This window comes from Manis javanica, unplaced genomic scaffold (assembly GCF_040802235.1).
Source record: "Manis javanica isolate MJ-LG unplaced genomic scaffold, MJ_LKY HiC_scaffold_25, whole genome shotgun sequence".
Lineage (NCBI taxonomy): Eukaryota > Metazoa > Chordata > Mammalia > Pholidota > Manidae > Manis > Manis javanica.
Genome location: NW_027332171.1, coordinates 958,991 through 986,938, shown reverse-complemented (window position 1 = coordinate 986,938; position 27,948 = coordinate 958,991). Strand labels below are relative to the sequence as shown.

The 27,948-nt window shown below is 38.8% G+C and overlaps 1 protein-coding gene across 3 annotated transcripts; it reads right to left on the bottom strand.

Annotated features, from left to right (window-relative positions):
• Nucleotides 1-278: 278 nt before the first annotated feature.
• PATL1 (PAT1 homolog 1, processing body mRNA decay factor) lies at nucleotides 279-27,827 on the bottom strand. 3 transcript variants are annotated; one of them, XM_073228334.1, is made up of 19 exons: nucleotides 27,597-27,827; nucleotides 25,612-25,723; nucleotides 19,841-20,058; nucleotides 19,457-19,537; nucleotides 18,659-18,853; nucleotides 17,626-17,727; nucleotides 17,128-17,217; nucleotides 16,689-16,909; nucleotides 15,291-15,380; nucleotides 13,066-13,246; nucleotides 12,434-12,557; nucleotides 11,870-11,967; nucleotides 10,661-10,720; nucleotides 9,544-9,692; nucleotides 8,113-8,272; nucleotides 4,564-4,719; nucleotides 2,505-2,596; nucleotides 2,272-2,421; nucleotides 279-1,947 (listed from the first exon to the last, which is right to left on the bottom strand). In XM_073228334.1, exons 1-19 carry the CDS (start codon nucleotides 27,609-27,611, stop codon nucleotides 1,926-1,928), a joined length of 2,316 nt encoding a protein of 771 aa, XP_073084435.1. In that variant the 5' UTR covers nucleotides 27,612-27,827; the 3' UTR covers nucleotides 279-1,925. The 3 variants fall into 3 exon arrangements, 2 of the variants coding, with proteins under 2 accessions (XP_073084435.1, XP_073084434.1); XM_073228333.1 differs by lacking the exon at nucleotides 27,597-27,827 and adding an exon at nucleotides 26,829-27,504; XR_012127649.1 differs by lacking the exons at nucleotides 279-1,947; nucleotides 2,272-2,421; nucleotides 27,597-27,827 and adding an exon at nucleotides 26,829-27,509 and having other exon boundaries at nucleotides 2,579-2,596; nucleotides 4,564-4,664.
• Nucleotides 27,828-27,948: the final 121 nt, after the last annotated feature.

Genomic DNA, 27,948 nt, shown 5'->3' with positions numbered 1-27,948 from the left:
GTCTAGAGATAGATGGGATGGAGAAGATGAACTATAGGGTATCAGCTACAATTTATAATTGTTTTGTAGCTGAAATGTGAGGTGGGGGAACTGAAAGCACCCTAGGTTTTTAAAGGAAGGTTACCATATAAACAAAAGATGTTTCCAACAAAATAAAAAGACTAAAACAGTAATATCCTTACCAATTCCCAACACCAAGAAGTTTGCCAGTCTATCTAAACAAACCAGAAACCAAAAATCATGTTCAGAAGTAACAACAAAGTAGAAGTAGGCACACATTTTTTTCAAGTATACAATTCATTTATTTACAATACCCTATAAAAATGTAAATTTAGAAACTTTTTTAATTAATTAGAACTGAACAAAAAAGATAAAGCACAGAAAACAAGAATAATCAAGTGTTCACTTGATTAGTTGTGAAGGGAAGGTAGGAAAGGTGCATAGTGGAAATGGTCAGCAGATAAGTAATGTCACTGGGAACAGCTGGTGCAGCCTGGGGCTACAGAAATGGGAAAAATGGACACAGGAACAAGGACAGCTGGTTGTAACAGAGGAGAGGATTTTACTGTTGTACAACACGTATATGTGCAAAATGTTTCTTCTCTTTAAATATAACCTGTCCCACCCACTACACTTGAAAAGGTATGAATAGCAAAAAGTCTATCAGGACAGTCAGGAAAGATTAATTCAGGTGAACTTTTCTTGAGGGCTGTAATCACTAGACATCAAAGCCCTCATCTTGGTTGCTGAGTGGAAGAAGGGTAAGTGGAAAGAATCACGGGGGCTGTCTCTGCTGGGCTGCAAACCCAGGCCCCTGGCTGCCTGGGAAAGGGACTTGGGTGAGACAAAGCAGGACAGCAGTTCTGCTCATGGTGTAGGGGAGACTGAAGAGCAACAACAAGCCAAGCTTAGCTTGCGTGGTTACATTTGGAGGTTTCAACCCATAATACCAAATAACAGGGAAGAGGTAAGTAAAAGCATGGCTTACTGAAGTCGTCTCAGGAAGACAGCAAGTGTGCAAAAGTTACACTGTGGAAGCAGGCTTTAGGTTAGGATCATTTTGGGCATCTTGCATGTACTTGAGGGGACAGGCTTAAGTACACTGTAGATGTAGTGAGAAAAAAGGCTTAACCGTGTGTTGTTTCCACTGAGGTGGACAGAAACAAAGAGAAGACACATGGGGAGGAGAAAAAGGACTTCTCAGCCTAGAGCTGGGTATCAGCCAATTAAGAATTCTGACTTTATTAATGTGCTGCACACCCTCTATTTATATTAAAACAAGTAGAACCCCCCAAATTAATTACACGATGGACTATAAACAGATTAAAAATATATCAGCTGGTTTGTGTTCAGAGGAGGGATATGTCTCAATCTAAAATTCATTCTTTAAGGATCCTCAGGAGACCACATAAATGTATGCAGTGGTGTGTGTCTATGTGTGTTGAGACACACAAACATACACAAACACACACACGCATATACATACTGATTTCTACTTAACTGGCTCTCCTATAGTCATATTAATATGGGGCAATGAAAAAAGGCTTCAACAGGATGAGGGGAGGAAACCTTTGGCAGGCTACATCTACTCTGAGCTGGAGTAGTGGTAGTGGGATAAAGGGAGAGATTGTATTTGTGTCTCTAGGGCAAAGAAAATGCAAAATTGAGAAGAATTGAGTAAAAGTAGGACATGCAGAACTGTAACACAGATGGCAAGAAACCAGCAGAAGTATCACCCAGCCAAGTTTCACAGAGGAGTAGGGAAATACCTGGCATTTAGAGACAAACCCTGTGAACAGGAATCGGTCCCACAAGAGGCTTTGGGGAGTAAGCTACCTTCCCTCCCTCATTAAAAACACTCCATTGGTGGTGGCAGCAGTGCAGGTGGCAGCCAAAAGGAGGTACAGGACACATTTGGAGATCTTTTATCGTATCCCCTGAACTAGCCTATGGGTATAAAGAGAGAAAGGAAACTTGTTTGTATAAATGAGTTAAAACAGAAGGCAATCTTTTGCATTAAAGTTACACCCTTATAAGAATTCTAACAAAACACCTAAGATCCCTCTCTACCTTTAGCACGTAGCAATGATGAGGGTGCAGCTGCACCCAGCCCTGTGTTTTATATTTAGATACTCATGTATCCGATAACAATTGTTAGTCTCTTCCATTGAATTCAGTTTTATGCCCCCCCCCGCCCCCGCCGCCTTCTTATCATTAACCTCTAAAGTGCCAACTTCTGTGAGATGTGGAACTCTCCTGTTTCAAACTTACTGCAGCTTTGTTTCCAGCAAGTTCAGTTTCTGTCGGTCAACATAGCGAGAAAAGAGGGATACTAGGTTTGTGGGCATAGAGATTGGTTTGGCCAGGGCTGCTTGGGGAATCCGCAGAAGCTCTCGGGTTGCCATGAACATCACCTCCGTCCTGACAGGGAAAACAAATAACCATGAGAAAAAGGATGAAAAGATTATCTGAAAGAACTGAAAAGAAACACAGCCTAGACTGACCACTGGTTGTTTTGCGCCGATTCTGTAGCAGGGTCTGAACTCTGTAGGTCTTCCCCACGGCTCAGGATGACAAGGAGTAGTGACAGGCCAAACTACAAGAGGAAACAGAATGAAATTCAACACTGCATCTCGCCCCCACCACTGCTTGGGGGATCCCAGTGCCAGATGAGGAATGGCACTAAATTAAAATTACCCCACTGTTGTGCTTTTCTGAGAAATAGGTGAAAATCAGACAACCATGAGCTAAGAGGCTGTTTCTTGCTCCTGGCACAGCAACAAAAAGCAGAGTCAATGGAAACAGAAGAATCCCAGTGCTCAGTGTCCTCTCTGCCTCCCAACCCCACTTTGAGATGAAAAGGTAGTTTTTCCTATCATAGATAATGTGGGATTTAGCTTTTCTCCAATTTACTAGAACAAATGGATTAAGAGTCAAATGGAGATAAATACTGATACAGAAAATTACAGTTCATGGAAAAAGAAAAAACACTGAATAGAGATTTAAAAATACTAAATTAAGTAAAAAGGTGTTAAGACCTGTGGGAAAATGCACAAAGAAAGGTAACAGAAACAATCATGGTATGAAAGAAAATTTCCTTAAAAAAGGACACACCTATCTGGAAATATAAAAGCTTACACAGAATGTTAACAGGAGTCTAAAAAATTAAGAGAGAAAAGATAAACATATATTCACCATATCTGGGATTATTAAAATTTAGCAACATGCTTTAGAGATTGAAACATACAAAGATTTGTTTCATTAGATTGTTTGGTGGGCAGTAAAAGCAGGAAAGACGGAGTCTCAAGGGGCACAGAATGAAAAGAAAAAGGGGTAATAATAAGTTCAGTGTATGACTCATAGCTATAATTGATCATAAACGGTATGTGGGGCTATTTTAGGATTCCATCCTACCTCTCTTGAGTTCACCTCAAGGAAAGGAAACCTCCTTTCATGTCCCTCATGTCACTGACAGAAAAACAACACTGCACTATGTCATCTCATCTCATCTTATGGTTTTCTATTGCCTTTATCAAAACTGAACTAAGAGTCAAACAACATGGAAGGCATAACCGATTACCCCAGAACCTCCATCTGATGGCCCCTGAGGCACTGGCACCTCTTGGCCACTGATGTACTGCCCTTCAGTCATGCTCAAGCAGGTTTCCAGCTGTGAAGGAGAAGGCCTGGAGAACGCTTTTTCCCCCCATTGTAGTGATGGCCCATTGTGAATGCCAACTATGTACCAGGCATTATACTGACTATTCACAGCTGCTGTCTCATCTAACAGGACAACTCTCCAGTTGACCTCATCACCTCTACTTTATGAATCAGGAAACTGTGGCTCTGCAAAGTGAAATACCCTGTTCAGGGTAAGAGATCTGGAATCTAAAAGCTTACGTTCTTTCTTCTTTATTTATCATGCTTTCCCTGTAAGTCTCTGGATTTTTAACCCAATGTAAGTGAAATATGAAATGGGATGTTCTACTATTTATAGTCTTATGATAGAAACTGCTACCTTATCTACCTAATATGCTTTCCTCCTCACATCATAACTCTGCTTTTGTTTGCAGTAACAATGGTGTGAACTGAAAGATATTTTCCAGCCTTCTCTGAGGTTGGATATGATGTGTGACTAAGACCTGGCTATTGAGATTAAGTCCAAACAGGAGACATTAAGTCCAAACAGGAGACAGCTAGTCCACATCATTTGGCTCTGTGCATGTATCTCTCTTCCTGACGCAAAGTGAAGCCTTGAACTTGACAACCATCATGGACCCCGAGAGGCCACGGGCATGGTAGCCACCGCCAAGGATGGTAGAGAAGGCAAACTCAAGGAGCCTACCTCCCTGACCACACTGTGGAGATACTATACCAGATTTATTCCATGAGATAGATCACATTTTATTTTGTTGAAACTACTATTTTATTTCTAGCTTCTGTTAACACCTGAGTGACAAATGCCTCTTTTACAAGTTGCCCCAGCTGTGACAGCCAATATTTTATCTGTAACTCCAACCTAGAAGCCTCGCAAAGTTCAAGGACATAGGAGGGCAAGCCCACCTTGTTCTGGAGCACAGCGGTGAGGTGAGGACTGCAGGGTGCTGGTGCAGCTGCGCTCTGAGGTAGGTTCATTAGCTGTTGCAGAAGGCTGGTGACAGTCACTGATGGAAGGTGATAGAGGAGGAGAGAGAAGGGACTCAATAAGCATGGCAGCACCTACAAAATACCAAGTGAGAGCATTATAACCTGCAACATTATCCAACATCCTCCAGCAGTGGGAGTGGATGGGGGATGATCATCTGTATGCTCAACTGCCTCAAGCAAAATGGAACAAAAAAGGGCTGCCAAGTCTAGCAGATACTAATAGTGTCGTAATAATAGGTTCTCAGGTACCTACTGAGATTTTTCAACTCAATTTGCATAGGAAATGTCAGGACTTTGTGAACCAAGGGTGTAAAATCACTTCTCTAACACACTGCAAGATTCATGATAAAACACCAGTATTTTAATTCATCCCACAAATATGTAAATGCCTACAATGTGACAAGCACTATGTGCTAAAAGTAAGAGGTAGACAGGACAGACCCTCAGAGACCTAAAGTACAGTGGGGAAGAAACAAGTAAACTGACTATCTGAATAGTGTGAAAAGCAGTCTAAGGAAAATTCTGAGTGCTATAGAATTACTAAGAAGTATTTTCCAACTTAATTTTATCTTGCTTTATAAAAGCTCAGTGAGGAAATGGAAAAATGATAACCCCATTTTTATAAACTAGTAGAGAAGCTAAGCGATCAGAAGCCCCATGTTCAGAGTTACAAAGTTGGTAGCCAAAACCTGAATCCCGGCTGTTGAATTCTAGCCTGCTTTATTCATTTCTTTTAGTCATGAGGGTCGGCCTAGAGCACAGAGCTTCCAATATACTAGGTTGTAACGCATGAAAGGCATTGAAGACTGCTCCTAGCATGCAGTGCCCATGGTGTAAAAAGTGATGGCTGGTGTTACTTTAGATGGGAGTAGACTTTTTGTGATCTACTACTCTAAATATACAAAGCTTTAAAAATTAAAGCATTTTTAAATATATACAAAAGTATAAAGAACAGCATAACATAGTCTGGTTCTCCACCACCCAACTTCAACAACAATTTAATGATCAACATTTTGTCCATCTTATGAAACTTATGTTCCTCCTATGCCAGTTTATCCGTAACTACTTCAGTTTGTATCTTTAGTGGAATCTCTCACAATATCACTGCACCTAATGCTTAGCAGGGATTCCTTAGTATCACCCAATATGTACTCCAAATTCACATTTCTCCAATGACTCAGGAATGTCTTTTAGCAGCTGATTTATTCTAATCATGATTCAGACCAGATCAATATACTGCATTTCGCTGGTAGAGCTTCTAAAATCTGTTAACAGGTCCTTTGCCACTGCTCACCTCCTTTTCTCATGCCATTTGTTTGTTGAAGAAACCGGGTCATTTGTCCCAGTTGGTCCTGGCTAGTTCCAACTCTTGGGGTGAAATAAATAAAAACTGATGATGAGAATTAGAGGTTTGATTAGATTCAAGTTCAATGGGGGAGTGGGTGGAGGAGAGGAAGAAGGCTCCGTGGAGAGAGCTGTGTGTTTCCTGCTGCGTCGCGTCACGGAGCATAGTCTAGCTGTTCCCTTCCTGGTGGGAACAGTGATCAGTGGGTCAGGTACTGTCAGCCTGCTCCGACCATGTAAAGTTCCCCATCTCCTCTACTACCTAAACGCCTTTAGCAATAGTGATGACTGCTGTCCGCATTGATGACTGCTTGCTTTTCCATTAGGAGTTGTAAAATTGTCATTTTCTAATATTATAATTTCTTTTCATTTACTGCATATTATTGAAATTCTTCTATCTGAAGAACTTTGTATTATCAACTCTCTAGTTACCAGGATTTTTGGTTGTTAATGAGCAGGCAGGCAGGATAAAGGCTTGATTCTTTTCCTTTATTTACTAGTTTTCAGAATAATGAGTTGATGGTTTAACAATATCTCAAGGTGATTAACATATCTTTTGGTATCATTATGAACTCATTAAATTAAATATATTTGATATATTTCAATCCACTGCCATAATTTTCTTTCGGATGCAAATTATCCCACTTTTGGCCAACAGGAGTCCCTTCAAGTTGATTTTTTCCATCTTTTACATAGGACCCTAGTAATCTGGTAGCTTCTTGCTTTCTGGCACACGATATTCCAGATTACCTTGTATACTTAATACCTCAGACCTGGGGCAAGCTATTATCTCAGGAAATGTAGAGATGTTCTATCACTCTTAACACATACCAGCAAAAACAGCCTCTATATTTAATCAGGTAAATACATATACAGACACTGTCTAGCAGGTAAGCTCCACTAAGGCAAACATCTTTGAGTTCCTGGCTCCTAGCACCTAGAGTTAGGTGCTCCTGTTCTAGGACCTTAAAATAGTGCCTGGTATACAGAGGTGCTGAATAAATATTTGCTACATGAATAAAGTTTCTCAAACTTGTTTCCATTGTTTAGTTCCTCTGATCTTATGAAGAAGAGTGCCTGCCTCACTGTTACTTTAATCTTATCTTCTATTTTCTAGGATAAACCTCAAATCCTTCAACTTTCCTCCAACTCATTTTTTATTCTTGAAATATTTAAAATATGTACTTGTCTCAATCCCATGTCATTTCTTTGATGATGAACCCAAAGCTTCATACTCATTTCTCCTGCAGATAATAAATTTCAGCTTATTATTTCAGAAGGAGTAATTTTCAACTCTTTCCTACCATACCACTTAGGAATCTTGGCATCATTTGTTTTCATGGTACTATTACCAGTTGCTTATTACTTAACTTTTAGTCTACAATATAGGCTTACTCTCATAAATTATATTGTTTTGAATCTTACACTTAATAATACTAGCCCTTTATGTTACACTCATCGACTTCTTGCTTTGAATGTCTAAGACTATTCTAAATTCTGCTACTCTTTTCAACTGTTATGAGAAGGGTAAGCTAAGAGCAAATCTTAGGAAGAGTTAACTTGTGATCTTGATTGTCATGTTTCAAATTCCAGCCTCCTTTAGACTGATAAAAGTTACTTACAAGCGCTGGCTCAATTCCTGTGGGATACCATTCAAACAAGTCTATATCGGCCAATGTTAAATTACTGGTAACTGCCCCATGAGTGATACTTTATATCCAGCAAAGTAACCATAAGTTTGCAAATTCAGTGAGCATCAGATTCAGCTGGGGGCCTTGTTATTGACACAGAAGCCCTGATCGTTCCACTCTAAATTCTGAATCAGCATGTTTGGGAAAGAGATGCTCCCCAAGTAATTATAATACAGAACAGAGCATCACAACTTCACCAAGTAAAATGAAATTATTGCTTTCCTTGTGTTTAGGAACAAGGTCTGTTGAACCAAAAATGGGATTAAAAATATAGACCTGGATTAAAGTGTTGCTTTAAATAATCAAATCATACTGATGAAATGTCAGACAAAACAACACAGAAGGAAAGAGAAGAGGAAGAGAAATCTGGATTCTAGAGATCTTATCAACTATGAGGACCCAAAGGAAAGATGCCCCCATAGTAGATCACCTCATCTTGCGCATCCTTCTTGATAAGGAAAGGGAGATTCCTGGCTGTTGTCATGAGAATGTCAGCTGCCTGCTCTGTGGAGAGGAAGGGAAGAATGCGGGCAACCATTCTCTTCCCTTTTCGTATACACATGATCTGCACAAAGTGGTCATCACTTGGCCTGCAGAGGAAGAAAAATAGGTTTGCTTACATAGATCAGCAAGAACAATGTCAAAAATCCTCTTTTCTTCTTACTGAATGAATATACTGCATTCATTTTCACTCTGTAATTATCTGTACTACAAAATAAAATTTCTTCTATAAGACTCAACCAAAAAGTAATGTTTCAATTTTCAAAAATGCAGAGAATCATCATTTCACAAACTGTATGTTAAAACAACTTGGTTAAAGGATATGCATTAATTTCCTTTAACTTTTAAGTAGCTACATAAATATAAAACACGGTTAATGCAGCAAAATCTGAAAACATAGTAAACAAATAATCCCAAGGTTAATTTATTATTAGTGCTATCATTCTGAAGAGACTTTTGCTGTGTACTGCATATTTTTTCCTTTTAAGAAAAAAAAAAAGCCCACAGAATTCAAACAGCTTTGTCACCTGTTTTTTTTTTCCACTCAACATCCTGTGACACTTTTTCAATGAATATACATCAACTCCATACACTTTAATGGATGTGTAATATTCCAATCAGTGGATGAACCCATATTTATTCAACTAGTTGCCTGTCAGACAAACTCCAGAAGAGAAGTGTTGAAAAGAAGGTGCCTCTTCTTATTGTGCTGTTTTGCATATGTTCTGGCTTAGATTCTTTGCTTAGAAGAATCATTAATTCTCTTGAATGGGCAAAGGGAAAGGGACACAGTCCTCTTGCATTCGCCAAATTCATTGGGGTTTACAGAACGTTTACTATTAGTAACATTCTGTTCCAGATACAGGGTTGGGGAGAGACAGTGACAGAAAAAAGATGTAGTAAGAAACTTAGTCTCCACTGTAAGATTGACTGGTTTCCAGCATTCCATGCAAATTTCAAGGAAGTATAAATGTTCACACTTGCCATTTTTGTAGAGAAGAAAGTATACAAAGACTACAAGGTTGAACATGCTAGTAAGCATATACCAAATAAAATCTGGAAGCTCAAAAACAAAAACCAAATAATGTTCCCCACTGTATCTCTGTGCCAAGCACAGCCCCTACTAGATACTGAATAGGTATTTACTGAATAAATGAATTCAGGATGAAGGGATATTTTTTCCTGGCTTGGAAGATTATGAAATGTTTCATATGAAATGGCATTTGAGTTAGGCTAACAGGACATACCTTGAGCTTACTGGGATGTTAAGGAAGGAAAAAGCAGAAGTGTCCATAGCTGGGTTCAGTGAGTAAGGAGTCCTGCTAGTCTCATGTTTTCCTCAAAAGTGCCCAATTCTTACCTCTCTTGTCCAGGCAATTTCCCCCTTAAGTTGTCATACATGCTACAGATTTTGTGCTTTCTGTCATTCATCAGGGCAGGTCGTTCTTCTTCTAGACTTAGGAGATAACGCCTTTCATAATCCTCCACATCAAGGAGTAAACTATAGGTCTAAGTGGGGCACAAAGCAGACCACAGAATGCTATGTCAGGGTTGCAGAGTATGAGATAAGTAACTTCACAGTTTAGGACCACCAGGTAAAGACAAGTGGAAATGCATTGTAGTAAGACCGAGAGATAAAAGGTGTGAAATAATGTTAAGAACTCTTTCAACAACGTTCCTTGCCCCTCCTCTGTGTCTAATCCAGAAGGTGGTGATAATGAAAGATCACACACTTTGCCAACAGTCAGCACCAAAAAGCACAGTAATACCAACAGCACACACTACGGTCCAGGTGACACCTACATTTACATAATGGTAGTATTTACTGCTGGGTGCCCGCACTGTTCTAAGCACTTTGCCCTCAATCTAAGTACTCAGTCACTGAGTACTCATTACAGCCCAGTGAGAAAGATACTGTATATAGCACATCATCTCCATTTTTACAGATGTAGAAACTGAGGACAGCAGAGAAGGGTTAAGTAACTTGCTTCAAGTCAAGAGACTCAGAAATGTAGAAAAGACATGATTTGCAGTCTGGTTCCAGAGTCTGTGCTCTTAATCACTATGCTCTAAGGCCTTGCAACATGGTATTTATACTCTACAAACTCTAACTGTCTATGTATTACCTCATTTTTCTTAGCACCCAGCACCCAGGGAGTGCCCAATAGATGTATTGTGGAACAATGTAATTTTTTTTTTACATTTTCTTAGAAAGGTGACCCTCATCTGTTAAATGAATAAACTCAGATGAAAATCAAGTACTTCTAACTAACTGCAGTGTTCTTTCCATGAGGCCATAGTTGAGGAGGTCCACATTCCTTTCTACTGTGCTCTGGTACACAATAGGCACTTAACAAGAACACATTCATTAATTAAACTCACAGAACACGACTGACTGGTTACTTTTCCACTTCTTTCATACATGTACATTTGACAACTCCTTTTTTGATACTATACCAACAAATTCTGAAACTTACTTTCTCAATTATGACAAGGGTTTTTCGTCTCTTGTCCCGAACTTGTTTTTCTTTTGTCTCCTAAAAAAAAGACATGGGGATCAACAGAGGTGAGGCTCAGAACCTCACCCCCCCTGCTTTGAGAGAAATCTTCTGCATCCGTGGATATCTTGCTGCCCTTGTCTAGCCTGGATTAATACTTAGTCCATAGGCACACACCTGATCACCTGATCATCTACACTTGCCTTCTTACAGCACTAAACTATGTTTTCTACCTTTATCTTGCATCTACCTACCACTTCAGCATTTTATTAAAAATAAAAATAATAATAATAAAGGGAGAAATGTGGGATCAACATATAAATCAAGTATAAAAATCAAACGAATATTCATATTTGACCTGATTGTTTATAGTTCATAATGCGTGATCAAAACCGAAAGTTTCTGTGATGAATGCCCTTGTACTGTTCACCATGTAAGAATTTATTCACTATGTAAGAATTCGTTCACTATGTAAGAACTTGTTCGTTATGCTTCAGAAGATTGGAGACTGACGAGAATTAGGCTTGAGATGGATTAATGATTGTACATTGAGCGTTGACCCCCCTATACTGAATTTTATTGTTGTTAACAACCATTTGATCAATAAATATGAGATGCCCTCTCAAAAAAAAAAAAAAAAAAAAGACAAGACTATTCATTGTGAACTCTTTACCTCTGTTAAAAATAATTTTCTACATGTGCGTATATAATTCCATTTGTGACAATACTTTGAGAATCTTGATTGTTTGAAAGTTAATCATCAAAAACTTTGTCTTTTGTGGACAAAGATACAGAATTGACTGAATCACCTCCCCACACACAAACAACTAAACTGAACTCATAGACAGGCCAAAGGTAATTGTAGAATGTAGAAGAAAATACTATAGGATAATCTTAAAACACATGGAAAATGTTAATTTTTAAAACTGTAGTAAATTGCTGATTCTGTTTGCAGCTAGTTACCCGGTTGTAACATTTCTGCCACCCCAGGTCCTACCTGGCTGCCTTAGAGATGAAGGTGTTAATTTCTTGACAAATCTGCAGAAAGCCAGAATGCCATGACAGGCCAGGTGGGAAGCTACCAGCTAAGATGATAAACTCCATTATGCCTGATTCTATTCCACAATGACCCCAAGAGAAGCAGTGATGACCCAGAATTTCTTAAACACACACTTCTGCTGAACTTACATCATCCTCACTCCGAGATGTCACAACAGCATCAATCATTTTTCGCGGATTATTCACACTGGAGACAGTAAGCTTTCCCAGAGAGCCCTCAAACTGCACTGCAAGGACAAAACATTTCCAATAAATAAAAACTCAGCAATGCAGGCAGGCAATTTACAAAAGGGATTTTTATATTCTCTACTCTTTCCTCCGTCTAAAAATTTATTACAAAAATCTATGTATTATATAAAAGCAATCTTTAAAAATCTATCCTTTACCATTTTTGGGCTGGTGATAATCAGATAATAATCTGAAGTATTTCCCCTTTATCTGTTTTAAGGATACTAGAAATTATTAACCGGTTTTATAGTTATGGAATCTCAAGTAAAAAAGGATCTAAAAAGTCATCTGCTAAACTATTCATTCTATGCTTTAATAATGGCTGATCTTTACTTATTAAGGACAATGGTACTTTATAAAGCAGTTTCAAGCATTTCTCTCCAATCACCTATACAATTGGTCATATTTTATCGTATCAGCAGTATGTCAAATTTCTTATTATGGGCCTGGGGTTAACTGCCTTACCTGGCTTATAGGCATGCTCCAGCTTGGCCACCTGAGGTGTAATGAGCTTGGTGCGTTCCTTCTTAGGGCCTTCACCTTGCACTTCTTCAGCAGCTGACAATTTCTCCAGTTTTTCAAAGTAATTCTACCGCATGAGTAGATCATTTCAGTTGTAACAAGCACAGAATATGGCTGTTCTTTATCATTAAATAATTAAACTAGTGGCAGTAGTAACTCAAACTCTATAAATGTACTGATAACTAAATTTTGTTAGACTGCTATAGATTTACTTTATCAAAAAATCCAAGCCTTCAGAAAAGCCAGAAATCAATGGAAATATCTTTAAAGTTCAACTGCGAATTTCTTAATTGGAAGAACCAAATTACTCATGCCAGAGGGATCTAAACATGTTGATCCAACAGCCTCTTTGTGTAAGAACTAAAAGGCACACACACAAACCTTTCAGTGACTAGTGTGAGAGGCTCTCCAACTTGTGAAGAGGGCAAAATTTGCCTAGTCAATTCTTTTTCACTTGAAGACTACCTCAAAAGAAAATTCTATCAATACTTAGTTCTACCAATTTTTAAATGAGTGCCTTCACCAGAGTGAGGGATTAAACTGTTATCCTCAAAAAGAGCACACACAGTATTTACCTGGTAATAAAAATCATCCAGGTAGGGATCAGTGCTTTGCAGCTGCATCATCTGGATTTTAGAGACCCAGTCCTTTTCTCGCTGCAACATGAGATTGGCGTATGGATCCTTTCGGAGATGATCTTGATGACTTATCCGGTGACTTCCTCTATCTCCTGCACCATTGAGAGTCCGATGCTGACTGAAAACAAACATATGCCACATTCACTCCAAGTGGGTACAGTAACTCTGCCTTATAACAATACAGGAACAAAACAGGCCAATAAAAAAAATTATTTGTTTTTGTTAAAAGAGGCATGAAAAAGAACTAAATGTTAACAGAATATGAAAGCAAAGAGCTATGCAATACATAAAGGAAATAAACCTGAGATACAGTGCCTTACCATATGCTAAGCACTTTCACCCAGGTACTTTTGTATAAGCCCTTCAATAACCCTATGAGGTAAGTAGTTTTATCTTTTCGACTTAATACAACAAACCAAGGCCATGAAAGATCAAGTAACTTGTCCAAAGCTGTACACTTGGTGGAGAGCAAAAGATCTGAACACAGGTCAATTTGACTTCCAGTCTGTGTACTTTTTTTTAAACTTGTTGAAAATCACAAAGTACTTCAAGTGTAAAGGAAAATTCGGCAAATACTCTAATAAATGTCCATTATCCACTACCTACACTTAAGAAAAAAAACTTACTTGGCCAAATTTGCTTCAGACTTTAAAAAAGGATTATTACAGCAACTACCGTTCCATTTACAGTTGAAGGCCCTCTTGTACCCCTCTGGGTCCTATTTTTCAGCTTCCCTTCCTTCCCAGAGGAACCATTATCCTGACCTTGGTAGGTATTCTCCCTGAAAGGTTTTAACACTTTTATTATTTGTGCGTACATCTTTAAATATTATACAGTATTATTCCATCATGCCTTTAAGTTTTACATACATGGTACTAGACATATACTTCTGCTCCTTGCTTCTTACTCAATATGCTTTTCATATTAATCCACGTTGATAACATACCCAGGTATATTCTAAAAGGTAGAACTGCTATGATGTGGTGTATCCACATTTTCAACCTTATTATTTACTGCCAAATTCTCTAGAGAGATGCTCTATACTCCATTCTTGCCAACAATGACAGTGTTGAGCCACTTCAACTTTTGCCTGATGCTGTAAAATGGTTTTCTCATTTAATCTTTATTTTTCTAATTGTAAGTGTGCTTGAAAATCTTTTCATTTTTATGAGCCATGTAGGTTTCTGCTATTGGAAACTGCATGTTTGTATATGGTATCTTTTGCTATACATTAGTTCACATATTTTAAAAATATTGGTAAGTTTTTAACAGCTTTGTTAAGGTATAATTAATATACAGAAAATATCCACATATTTAATGCATACACTTTGGAAAGTTTGGACTTATGCAAACACTTTTAATACCATCACCACAATTAAGGTAACAGAGATATACCCAACACCTGCCTGTGTCCCTGTTTTTTTTAAACATTTAACCTGAGATCCACCCTCCTAACAAATTCTAAAGTATACACCACCATATTAACTATAGGCACTAGAAGTTTCATATTTTAACAGTAGTCAAATGTATTAATCTTTTCCTTTATGTTTTGTACCTTTTGTGTCTTGTTTTAAGAGAGCATGTATTTTTTTCCCTGCAAAAAAATACTCTAGTTCTTTACTTAATGTAAGGAACTACACCACAGAACCTTAAAACTGAAGGTGGAAGAAGTCTGAAAGTTCTATTTAATTTTCTTATTTTATATGTATGAATGACTACAGAAAATCAGTTCCATGGCAGGAATTTGAAATATCTTGTTCTTCTTTCAATACCCCAAATTTAAGAAAGTGCCTGGTACATAGCTGGGACTACATATATAAATATATATCGGTATTGCTGAATGAAGATTAAAAAATTAGATGCAGAAATAGATAACTGTTGGTTTCATATAAGAACCAAATGTAAGGCTAGCTACTGTATTTCAAGATTATCTCTGAGCTGCGATGATAAAAGGCAATTAAGAGTATGGTTAAGAACTCTATAAGAAATGAATATAAAATGTTGACAACCCCCTCCTCAGTCAAAAATCAAATCACATCTAAACTGTATTTCTGGTTAATGATCAGTAGAATTATGGTAACTTGGAAAACACCTTATTACACTACACTGTCAAAATTAAAAGCTGAATTAAGAAACCACAAAGGAGCAGGATGACTACTTACTTTCTATTCTGTTGCTGTCTCTGATGCAAGAGTCGACGGTGCTGCGGATGAAGGTGAGTTGTGTCTGGTCTAAACATAGGGGCCTGAGTTCTAAGAAGAAAGGGAAAAAGTTTTTAATTCTGTAGTTCTGATGACTTGGAGTTTTCAAGAAAATTATTAGTACAGGATAATTTCATACAATCTCCCAAGGGAATGTTAAAGTCTAGACTAAGATCTTTCAGAAAGAAGACACAACTGTATTTTTATATGTCTTCTGTAAGGGCTAATTCTCAACTCCTAAGAAAAGGATCATAAAATTTGAGTGAATTAACAGTAAAGCAGTATAGTTTTTCTTTTAGCTTCTGTTGAACAGAAGTATCTAAATAGATTTAACGTACTTAGTTTCAACTATTTGAGAAGGACACTGAAAATATGCGTGTGATGGTTAATTTTATGTCAACTTGGCTAGGCTATGGTACCCAGTTGTTTGGTCACACATTAGTCTAGATGTTGGTGTCAAGATATTTTGTAGATGCCATTAACATTTACAACTGATTGAATATAAGAAAAAAAGAGATGACCTTCAATTATGTGGGTGGACCTCACCCAGTCAGCTGAAGGCCTTAAGAGCAAAAACAGGTTTTCCAGAAAAGGAATTTTGGCGTGACAGTGGAACACAGAAGTCCTGCCTGAGTTTCCAGACGGCCAGCCTACCCTACAAATTTCAGATTCACGACTACAACTTCAACTCTTACCTGAATTTACAGCCTGCTGGCCTTTCCTAAGGATTTCAGACTCGCCAGCCCCCCATAATCACATAAGCCAATTCCTTAAAATAAATCTATTTTATACACACACACACACACACACACACACACACACACACACACACACACACACACACACACACACACATCCTATTGGTTCTGTTTCTCTGGAGAACGCTGATACAATATGGTATGTAATAAAAGACAATTTTGCTGAAGCAGGAACTTGAACACCTCTGTTACAAACCAGAGTAGAAGTAAACTTGGTTTGCACAGATATTAACTGACTACTCAGCACTGAGATCTGTTCCTTAGGTAATTCTCGTTAAGTAATAAGCTCTTTGTGCATATGTAAGTATGTGTATGTTTGTAATCTGGATGTAAAGTGAGACATGAGAAATGTTAGAAGAAATAAAAAGAGGCAACAGATGAACAATATGCAAATATATACAGGACACATGTGACTCGAGGGAGTGTGATTCATAAGAAAGCCTGGAGACTGCCAATATTATACTCTGTTCAGCAACCTGAGGATCCAATAACATCTCAAAATATATCCCTTGCAAATATCAAGAAGCTACAGTAACACTGAACCTCAATGATCAAGAGACTTGGCCAACAATGGATAAACAGTGGCATTTGTTTGTATAACCTTAGGTTTTGCAGGTGAGGTCCTGGGCCAGAGGGGGGCTGCTGAGGAGGTGGTGGTGTAGCAGGGGGTGGAGCACTAAAGAAGGCACGGAAGCCTGGTGTTGGGGGAAGCATCTGCCCAACTCGCCCTTGCAGCAACTTGGGATTCATGGCAGCAAGCGGACTACCAACAAATCCAGGGACCCGTGCAAACTGGCTGGGAGACATCCGTCCAGGCTGCAGCTACAAAGAGAGACAAGATCTCAGATTAGTTAAGCAGCAAGCCCCCTGCTTTTACCTACAGAAAAGTAAATACTGCTTCCATCAATGACTTTGTTTGAAAAAGTAAAGGAAAGAAAGAAGAGGCAGTAGACTGATTAATAGTCAAAAAGGGGGATGTCCTCTAGTGAACCTTAGGAAAGTAAGAGACCTTTCTACAGGTCAGTTAACCACAGGCTTACCTGTGCTCCTCCAAGAAGCTGTGCTCTCTGGAGGGGGCTGAGAACAGGAGGAACACTAGGAGGGAAAGGGTGACCCAGAAGGGAAGAATTCTAAGGAAAAGAAAAAAAACAATTATATTCATACTGTGAAACAGGTAAATTAATAATAAGAGAACTCTAGGAATGCAAAATAAACGATATAAAAACACTCAAACTGTACAGTCAAGCTGTCCACTGAAGGAAGATAAAAGAGTAATGCTGGAAATCAGGAAGAAAGTATGATCATGAACATGAAAAAGAAAACAGTAGATGAGAGACTGAAAGAGCAGGACACCAGATGAACTGGCTGAGTTTAGATTTTTAAAGGTAAGAAAAGAGTTCAGGTAAGAAATAACTGAACATGATGGACCATAAGATCCAGAAATTACAAAAAATGTATATAATTTAGGAGATGTCTATAAATGGTGATGACTGGAAAACATATACTTGACACTTTCATTAGGCTTTGAAGTGACATACCGGGACAGCGCACAGCTGGTTTGGAGACATCCTCTCACCATAGGGAGCAGGATAGCGCGGTGGCATTGGGGGCCGAACATGGACAGGCTTCGGACACAGAATCTATCAGGACAAACATATATACAACTACACTCAGTGAAGTCAGTTTTTCCTCCACCTACACTCCCTCCCCTCAAGTACTGGTAGAAACACAGAACTCAATGCAAAGCCCTCTTCTAAGCACACTGCTATGGCTATGGGTTTACACTAGAACCTTAGGTCACTTCCTCTCAGGAGTATCACCCAATGTGCCAATTTTAACCGAGGAAGATTTAGCTAATTCTCCAGTTATCCCCACCCTTCCATGCTATCTGAGGGAGGTTCCAGCAGATATTCTGACTTGCAAATTCTCTCCAAGAGTATATATTTTGGTAGCAGTGAGGGAGAAGGAATGATAAGAAAGCTGGAGGATTAACTAAGTCCTGTTCTAAAGCCCCTGTGATATGGCCGTCATGCTCAGCTCTTTGGTGACACAATGTGACTCCACCATTTCATTGGATATTGAGCCTAACTAGGCCATACCAACACCACCCTCCCCCCATACCTTCCAAATTGGCCTTCCTTTTTCAGCTGCTGGTTTCAGGTGGAGGAAAGTCTATGGAACAGGACTGCACAGGCTCTAGGGAAAGCAGGGATATCTTAAAGGTAAAAAGGGATGTGGACAATGCTGGGTGTCCCCACTCCCCCCAGCTTTCAGTTACCTCTCTGCCAATGTTTTGGGCAGCCAGCAAAACACTTTAAAAAGGATATATACACTATATGTGGTTAACTACCTTTTTCTCCCCCAGTTAAGAGGCAGCGTCAATAGGAGCAGCACCAGCAAAGGGCACTAGAAGTGTGTCTCTTATTTGCACTAACTTCTCTAACTGGCTATCTTCTTACTCATCTAAAGCCTACACGACACTTCCACCCTCCACCCAGCATCACCAATTTCCCAAATAATTTTGCCCAGATTCCCAATATCCTGGGCTGAGTTCCTGTTAATGGGAGGTACCTGTTGGTTGAAGCTGGGTACAGCCACCTGCTTAGGTGGGGTGCCGATAGGGACCGCTCGAACAGGAGGACTCCCAATGACAGGTGAAGTTGACCGCCTTGGTAATGCACGTTCAGAAAGGTCCCGATCATCTTCAGGGCCCTGTGGGGGCCTCTGAGGCAAGGCATATTCTAATACAGACATGGTTGGCATTTCCTAATTGAGGAAGTAGTTAAAAGACAGAGAGAAATCAGCAACTTGAAATGTTTTAATAATCTCCACAGATGCCAAAAATATCTTGAAAAATGCTCTTTAAAAGTTTCATTTATTTTTATTTTACATCCAGTAAATTTACTCTTTGGTAAACAGTTTCTGAGTTTTGGTAAATGCCCAGTCATGGATCTACCACCATAATTAAGATACAGAACACTTTCATTGTTCCCCTAAGTTCCTTTGTATTGTCCCTTTGTAGTCAACCCCTCCCACTACATCAAATACTGGCAAACACTGATCTGTTCTCTGTCCCTATAGTTTTGCCTCAAAACGAATTTTTAAGTAATTCAAATCTTAACTGACAAATCTGAGTTCCAATGGCTCTCTTTCAACCTTTTCAAGATAAAGCACAGTCAAGTTTACCATGCAGGCTGAGGAAGTGTGCACCCAACAGGTATAGCAATGAGAGCTGGATGAGGTAATTAGCACAATACTGGCAAATGAAATACATCTCTACATTGTTTCAATAAGGAAAGAATGACAACAGAAGCTAACATGGACTTTTTGGATATTAGGAATTCTATACAAAAAGAAAATGTTTAATACCTGAGCAAGCAGTGGTCCTCGGATTCGCCTGAGAACTTCAGATCCATCCCAGATGCTGGAATTGAGACTAACTGGTTGGGGCTAACAAAAAAGGAAAACATATACACAAAGTCTGGAACCATGTAGGCTCCCTGGGCGACTTACCTGCTTTTGGTGAACAAGGACCCAAAACAGTCTCAACTGCTGAGAATAATAAAGTATAATACTCCAGAATATACATTACTCCACAACTTTATCTCTAGAATTGCTATCATATGGAACTGTATTAATCTTCTATGGCATATGTATTTCTTTTAGGATGGTTCATGAGATAAAATGGCAAAGCTCAATGCTTCACTTAATTATTAGTCTGCTATAGTTCTCAAATCAGAGTAACTTACTCACTTGCAAAACTGGCCTTGTCTGCACTGCCCTCATGATAGCTGGATCTTCTAATTCATTTTCAATCACCATCTTACTGAGCCTTTCTGCAAGATTTTCCTCGTGGTCACCCAACAAGTCCATCTCATCCCTTTCTCCATTGCCTGTTTGTTCGTTAACTGTCATCGGTAGCTTCTCTTCCAATTCAGCCAGGCGCTCATGTGCTTCCTGCCAATCATCATCTGTAAGGAAACCATAAACAAGAAACATAGTTCATATGGGAACTAAAAAAACAAAACCCCTCTGTTAACCGAATGAATAATTCCAACTCCAGAAGACAGGTGGAAAGTTAAATTTCTACTTACAGACATGAAATAAAGTTTAAACTAAGCAGTGTATTAAAAAGGGCTTTTCACTATTAAAAACAAGTAACACCATACCAGGAATAAAATACAAGCATGTAGAATAATAGCTTAGTACATGATCAATGGTGTCCAAACTCTATATATTCTGAAACCAATTTCCAGACTGGTGATAGATATGTACATTACAACCTGTTGGTTTAATGTACATAAGACATTAAATAAGTACATAAAACATGAATAAGTACATAAGACAACATATTAGAAGATGAAAAGCCACAGAATTATGGAGTAGAAGAGATCATTGAAAGGTTAACGTTTGAGCAAAGATTCAAGAATGAGACAGTCAGTCCTGTGGATATCTGGGACAAGAGTGCTCCAGGCAGAGGGACAGTCATAAAAGGACCTTAAGATGAGAGACTGATAATTCTGAGAAACAGCAAGGACTGTGTTTGGAATAGAATGATCAAGGTGGGAGAGTAGAAGAAAATGAAGTCAGGAAGGTACTAGGAGGGAGCTCCTGCAGGGTATTCTGGGCTATCTGGATGGAAATGGATGGCCACTGCAAGTTTTGATGTGGCTTGACTTTTTGAAAGCAACAGTCTGGTTGCTGTGTTGAGAACACTGGAAAGGGGCAGGAATGACAGAAGCATGGAGGCCTGCCAGGTGGCCACTGCAGTACACAAAGGTGATGGTGACCTGGACCTGGGTCAGTCTTTGCGATTGCTGCACGCTACTCTACAGTCTGTAGCTCGGTCTTGTTGCCATGCTGACACAGCATTATTTTTAGTCCCGTTACAGCATAGATGAAAATCCTCAGAACCCTTTGTCAGCTTCTCTGGAACTAGATCCCCATCACTGCTCTCACGCCATCCTCCTTGGTGCCATCAGTCCATTCTGCTTCTATCACCAAAGCTCCACTCACCCTTTTGCTCCTTTCAGCATTCAAGCTCAGCATTCAAGCATTTCCTCTTAAAGGAAGCTTTCTTTGAATTAACTTCTTCATTTTAATTCTACCTTCACCTCATCTAAACATGTACGACTTTCAAACCCAAAAAAACCCTCATTTCATGTAACTGTAGATTAATGATACCCAAAAAAAAAAACTTAAGGGAAACACACACATACACACAAAAAACCCCTCATTATTCTTTTGTAAATGTTATATATTTTACTCTTACTTTAGTTTTTCTTTTGTAGGTCCTATAAAACTCAACAAGAGGGTAACAGCTAATTCCCTTTATAACTAATATGTAAACACAAAAGTCTGAAAAAGTGTCTTCAGTGACAAAACTCCCCAAATAATTTTTCTATATACCTCATTAAAAGGAAAGAGAAGGAAGAACTGGAGGCACCATGACAAGGGAAAAGAAAAGTACTTGATATATACTAAGGCTATAATACATGGTAGCTATTTAAAAACAAAAAAAAGATTTAGATTATTGACTATTTTCTGTAAGGCTCATGTACAACTTGATAAAATTATCTTTGTTTTTTCTCTGCTGACAAAGAAAATACACATTTGTTAAAAAACTCAAAAAAATCACACAAATATGTAACTTAGAAAGTGAAAGTCCCTATAATTCCACAAGTATATTAACTTCTCAAATTGCAAACTATAAAGTTTAACCTGTTTCTTTTTATTTAAACAATATATCTTAGATAACTTTTTATGAACATATATACACATAAATGATTAATATCATCTTGTTCTTTTTAATATCTATGTAAGATTTTATTCTGCTGAACAAATTTAATTTATCCCTTACTGATATTGGAAATTTGGATTATTTGCAAACTTTCAATGTAACTATTAATGTAGTAATGAATATTACACATACCCTAACATCTTAAATATTTAATTTAAGTCCCTTTCAGGATCAGATTATAAACATTTAAAATTTGCTATTTTTATTACGTAACAATGTACCACATAACAGTAGTGTTCCAAAAAGCAAGGGAAGTGGGATTTCCAAGTTTATAATTTGGTATGATCAGAACCACTGTCTAGTCTTTGGACACTGTGGTAGATTTGAATGTATCCCTTTACTTGTGGTAAAGGGAAAAAGATGAAAATTATAGTATTTTTTGAATTATCACTTATTTGAAGAAGAGTGTGATTAAAAATCAACTGTGACATTAATATTTGTATCATCTTTGCTAAGAATAAGCTGAACAAGTTTTTAAAGGACAAATTATTTTTTGCAATTTTACTAACTTAGCAATGCAAAAAAATAGGAGTCTATAATCCTGAATTAAGGGATTTTCTTACATTTCTCCAATTTAAAAATTTGTTAATGGATTGATTCTAATGCAGCAGAGTTCTAATTTGCATTGTTTCATTCACTACTTTCCATACTCATGTTTATTAACTCTATCAGATGAATAAATCTACCAAAGATGAACAGTCTGTTTGTCCTTAGTGATACATTTAAAAAACACTGTTAGAATGGCTCTGTAGCGAACTGATTACACTTTTCAAACAAGTAGGCAAAGGAATCTATGCTAGAAATTACCATCATCATTTTGGATTTTTCTTGCTTTTGTGAAAAATCATCTGAAGCAGTATGTCAGAGATTGCATGCCAGAGGATACTTTACTCTGTATTCTTTTCAAATGACCTAAAAATACAGTTACTCAGATATGCCAAATACTTGACCCTCAATCCACACTAGTTGAAATGATAAAGGGAAGACAAAAGAGTAACAGAGAAATGAAGAGAAAGAAGTAACTGTTTTTCTTCAACTAATTACCTATATGCCCAGATGTGAGTTGCTAAATTCCTGGCTGCTTCTATAAACTTATACTTCTAATATTCCCCTGAAGACGGTCTCAGCAATATTTTTGAACAAAAACAAAATGAAAAGGAAGTAGAGGTGATTTAATTTTAAGGCAATCTCAGTCCCTGAAGATTATAGCAGCTATCAATAAAAGGGAAGCAGAAAGAATGGGGAGCCCTTTCAAGTGGAGGTAAGAGATTCCCAAAGATTCCCCAAAGACCGTTTAAACAGAACTGATAGTTTACACTAATTGTATTTATAGTTACTTAACCTCTCTGGCACTTTCCTTCATCATTTGTTAAAATGAGGATAATAACAGTACCTACCTACTTCACAAGGTTGCTGTGAGGATTAATAATATATGTAAAGCCTTTAGAATGGTGCCTCGCATGTAATAAGCACTTTGAAGTGTAAGTTTTTATTTTTAGAGAATGAGTTGAGATTACTGTGGCTCATTACTGCCATAAGATGATGCAAGTATTTTTCCATGCAGAAGTCAAGGACTAGCTTCTTAAGAAAAGGTGACATCAGAGCATTTGTAGCCAGGGACTTAAAACAACTACTGTACTAATAGGTATTTTCAAGACATTCATTCATTGAATTAAAAAACATCAAACCAAAACATTTTGAAGTTCTGCCATTTTACCTCCTGGTTTAAATTCTCTGTACCAGCTGTATCTACCTGTAGAGGTATACAAAACAAGTCATAGGTTGACTTAGAAAACAATTTTCTTTTTATAAACCCATATAGTTTTTATATCAAGATGATTTTTGCTTTATAATTCTGTATGTTATATTGTCAATGGAAAGGGTTCACATTTGGAAATCTTTTCTCCACTATAAACTTTTCTGACCATGAAATCCTTCTTATCACTCCTACACCCCAGGGTACAAAGTGGGCTAAACCATATGCTATTTCACTGCCTTTATTTTTTTTTTTTTACTATCTGTTATTTTACTTTTTCAACTTCTGTGTACTTTTCTTTTTCCCATCATATAAAAATAGAGGTCAGCACACTCTAACATCCTTATTAACCCTAAGGCAATATTTTCCCCATTTTGGAACACAGAAATTCAGAAAAGAAGACTGTCCACAGTACTCAGGAAGTCAAGAGGGCAAGACTATTCCTCTTCTGTCCAGGTTCAAAACTGAGGACATATTACTATGCTGCCTCATCTTAATATATCTATAACCAGTTCCATCAACCTCACTTTAATACTGAGGAATCTGCCAAAACATGGTGTCAGTACAGTATTTTAAAAAGAAAGAGTTCTAGAAACAAGCACACATTGTTTACAGCTTCTGTTGTCTTCTATAGGTTATTACTAACTTAACTTCTAAAACAATTTGCAAATCACATCAGTTTCCTGCTTTTTTAATTCTATTCTACTTCCCTTTTGCTGTGATCTCCATGGAGAGAGAATAGCATTTTAGATCATGTCATCCTCTTGGATGACCTCACCTCTTAAGCTGTGGCTATCATCCAAAAGGGCTTTGGTTTCCTTCTGTACTGAGCCCAGCTTCTACCTTAACCACTTCTGCTACTGCTCCCAACAGTGGCAGTTTTAGATCTCTCCTGAATTTTGTATACCCTACTTGGCAACAGTATACTTTTTCATTTTTGCCAGATCATTTAACTCAGTGAAGTTTTAATAAATTTAAGCTGTTTGCATCATTACAAAGCCAGGAACTATCATAACACTTTAAAGACCTCATTTATTTTTGATAATCAATTATCTTGGGATTACACATTACTGCAAAATTTCCTCTTATCCCTTAACTTTGAATATTTGTTGCATAGACAGAAGTGCTGTGATTCCAAAGAAATCACATGTCCCAACATATTCAGTTATTGCTGCTTTTTAACACCAACAGCTATAGCAAAAGCATTTGCATTGACTCTACTACCTATCCATTTTCTTAAAAGTGTAGTTCAATTTTAACTTATTAGTATACTTGTTCTAGGATCTCTAATTCTTGAACATTATCATATAAGCTTGCTCCCTACATTTCCCATATCAGTAATTTTAAGTCTGTGTCCTATAAGCTTAGTTTGGTGCTTTAACTTTTTAACCCTTTCCACCTCTTAGAATATTTATCTACATCCAGGATGGGAAAATTTCAAGTGTGCACAGTACTTTTCTAACTGATGAAGACTTTGTTCTACCACCGTAATTCTTTGGATAAGAAGCTTTTTACTTTATTGAAGATACTATAAGACAATACAGTAGGTCATGCAATATATCATTGATAACTGAATTTTAAAACATACATTTCTGAATCCAAGTTTTCTCCTAGCCCACTACACAAGTTTTCCTAAACATGTTCCACAAAGAATAACTTCTCTCTTTTAGATTATTTTAAACCTTTGTAAAATGTCCATTTTGAATTACTTAAGAGTATCAACCTATAAAGGTCATATAGCAAAGGGATAGGGCTTAGAGAATATCTGGTTTTACAAGTGCGGCAAAAAGAGGTCCAGACAAGCAGGGTAGATACTTTCAAAGAAGACTGGACTATTCTGGGATCAAGAATAGAATATTCTGCCAAATCTGTGAATGAGATTACTCCTATTTTGACAAAGCACTTATAAATGAGAGCATTTGAAAAGATCAAGATATCAAGATGACATAAGACAAAGATGTCACTTACCAACTGCACCTGCTCCAAATGTATCATCATTGAATTGATCAATCTCTTCATCTTCCTCTCCCAGACCTTGAAATGCATCTTCATCTTCATCCAAAGGACAATCCTCCAAAGACTAAGAAAAAGAGAAAAAAAATTAGAGATTCATGAAGTTCACACCCTCATTTAAGAAACATTATCTTACCTTCCCAATCAACAGAATGGTATGACCTTTTGCAAAGATGGCATTTTTTTCTATCCCCCAATATCCCGGACATCAGCATCTCCTTTCAGTTTCTCTTTCCTAGTCCTTTTTTCATTTAACCTTCCCCCTCCCCCCAAACATTCCATTTCTCTATCAAGAATCTGAGAATAGCATTTCCTCATGCAATCAAGAAATTAGGCCCACAACTTCCTTTACATCACTGACTGGAATAGTAAAGACAACTAAAAATAAACACTTTATTATCTTGCTTGGGTTTTATGTATATTTTTCAACAAAATTCTCATCTTCCCCATTTTCACATCAGCTTTTCAGCTATTTTATTATTCCCTTTTAATGCTTTCTCTTCATTTCCATCATTCTCCTCTTTCGCTTCCTAAGGACCCAAACTCTTGTTAAACCAGAAAGCTAAATTTTCAACCACAATTAAGTGAATTCTAGAAGACTGTGATATAACAAGTTCATGTTCTGGCTCCACTCTTACAAGTTTTTGAACTTGGGAAAGTCTCATTCTTTCTGATTAATTCATCAAATACCTCTTGAGTGCCTATTGTGTCTCAGGCTCTAATTAAGCCTCGGTTTCTTAAGTGGTAATGAAGGGACAATACCACCTACCTCAGAGAGGTGAGGATCAAATGAAGCAAAGATTGTGGATTGCTAAAAAATGCTAGATACCACCTTAACAACTCTGGTGTGGTGTTCTATTTTTAATGATTCTCCCCTCCACTTCAGTTTTCACCTATTTATTTCTCAAGTTTCCTTTTCTCTTGGCAACTCTGCCTACCACATCTCATTATCTCTCTCCATGTTTACACAGTTTGGTCTTGAACCATTTCCATCGAGTACCGAGTGTATATGTCCCCAAACCTCAAAGGCTTCCGAATCGGAATTTCACACTATCTCGGTAAGTAGGTTTGTAATACATCTTGCTAACCTACCTCCTCTTAGCAAACTTGTTCCCAAAGGAAAGGCTAAGCCAATGGGCCATTCTACCCGTCTTAAGCCCTCCCAAACTTACCCAAAACAAGGATGCAATTGTCTCCCCATCAGAGGCAACTTTCAGCAACATTCTCTTCCAAATCACAAAGATCCACTTAATCAAATCGCTGCTTTTTAAAATTAGACTCTTACAGACTACTTAGACCAGCCCTTTCATTCTACAAGTCCAGAAACTTTACGTCCAGAAATTAAGAGTCGCTCAAGGTCATTCAGTGAATTAGTGACAGGGTCAGGACTATTGCTACATTCCCGGGATCACCACCAAACCCACGGTTTCCCTTCACTCGCCCAGAAGGAACTTCTCCTGGACACGCCCCCTCCCAACTCGGAGCCCTTTAGTAAACAATCTCCGGTCCCAGTCAAAGGGCAAGACCAGGCCCCCGTAACCCCCTTGTGTGTAACTGGCGCGGAGGTGGTTCCGCGCCCAGGGCGGGAAACGTCTTTCCCAGAGTGACTTTTCCTCTAGAAGAGCCGCCGGGTGGGCGCAAGGCTCTCCCCTGTGCGGCTCCTCCCGGCAGGGGTGGCCGGCACTCTAGTTACGGCACTTAACGGGCCCTCCCCGCCCCAAAAGAGAGGCCAACTCGCCCTAGCGTCAACTGAAAGGGCAGTCCCGCCCCCTGAAGCCAGCTCACAGCCCACCGATGAAGCCCGCGACCCCAGGCGCCACACTCCGCGACCCGGCCTCCCCTCAACCTCCCTCCTGGAGCACGGGACGGACCCGCGGGAGTGTGAGAGGAAAGGGGGCGCGGGAGAGAGGGAGGCGCCACTTCCGGTCGCAACTGCTCACCTCGTAGCGGAACATTCTTGGGAGGGGAGGGAGCGGGGAAGGGAATGGGGGAGGGAGGGAAGAAACGTTGAGTCTCCCGGCTCCTCCGCGCGCGGGTCTTCGCCGGCTCACGACCCCGGGCCGCCGCCGTACGCCGGAGCGTGCGTGGGAACGTGAACAGACACGCCTCAGGGAGGGCGGCCGCCCCGCTTGGCGCCCGGCGGCGGCTGCGCGGGGACAGATTTGGCGTCCCGCTTCCTAGTCTCAGCGGCGGGAAGGAGGTCCCGTGGCGAGCGACTGCGCACGCGTTGCCCGTCAGTGCCTTCTTCGCGAACCCAACTCGTGGCTCCGCCCTCGGCTTCTCTGCGCCAGC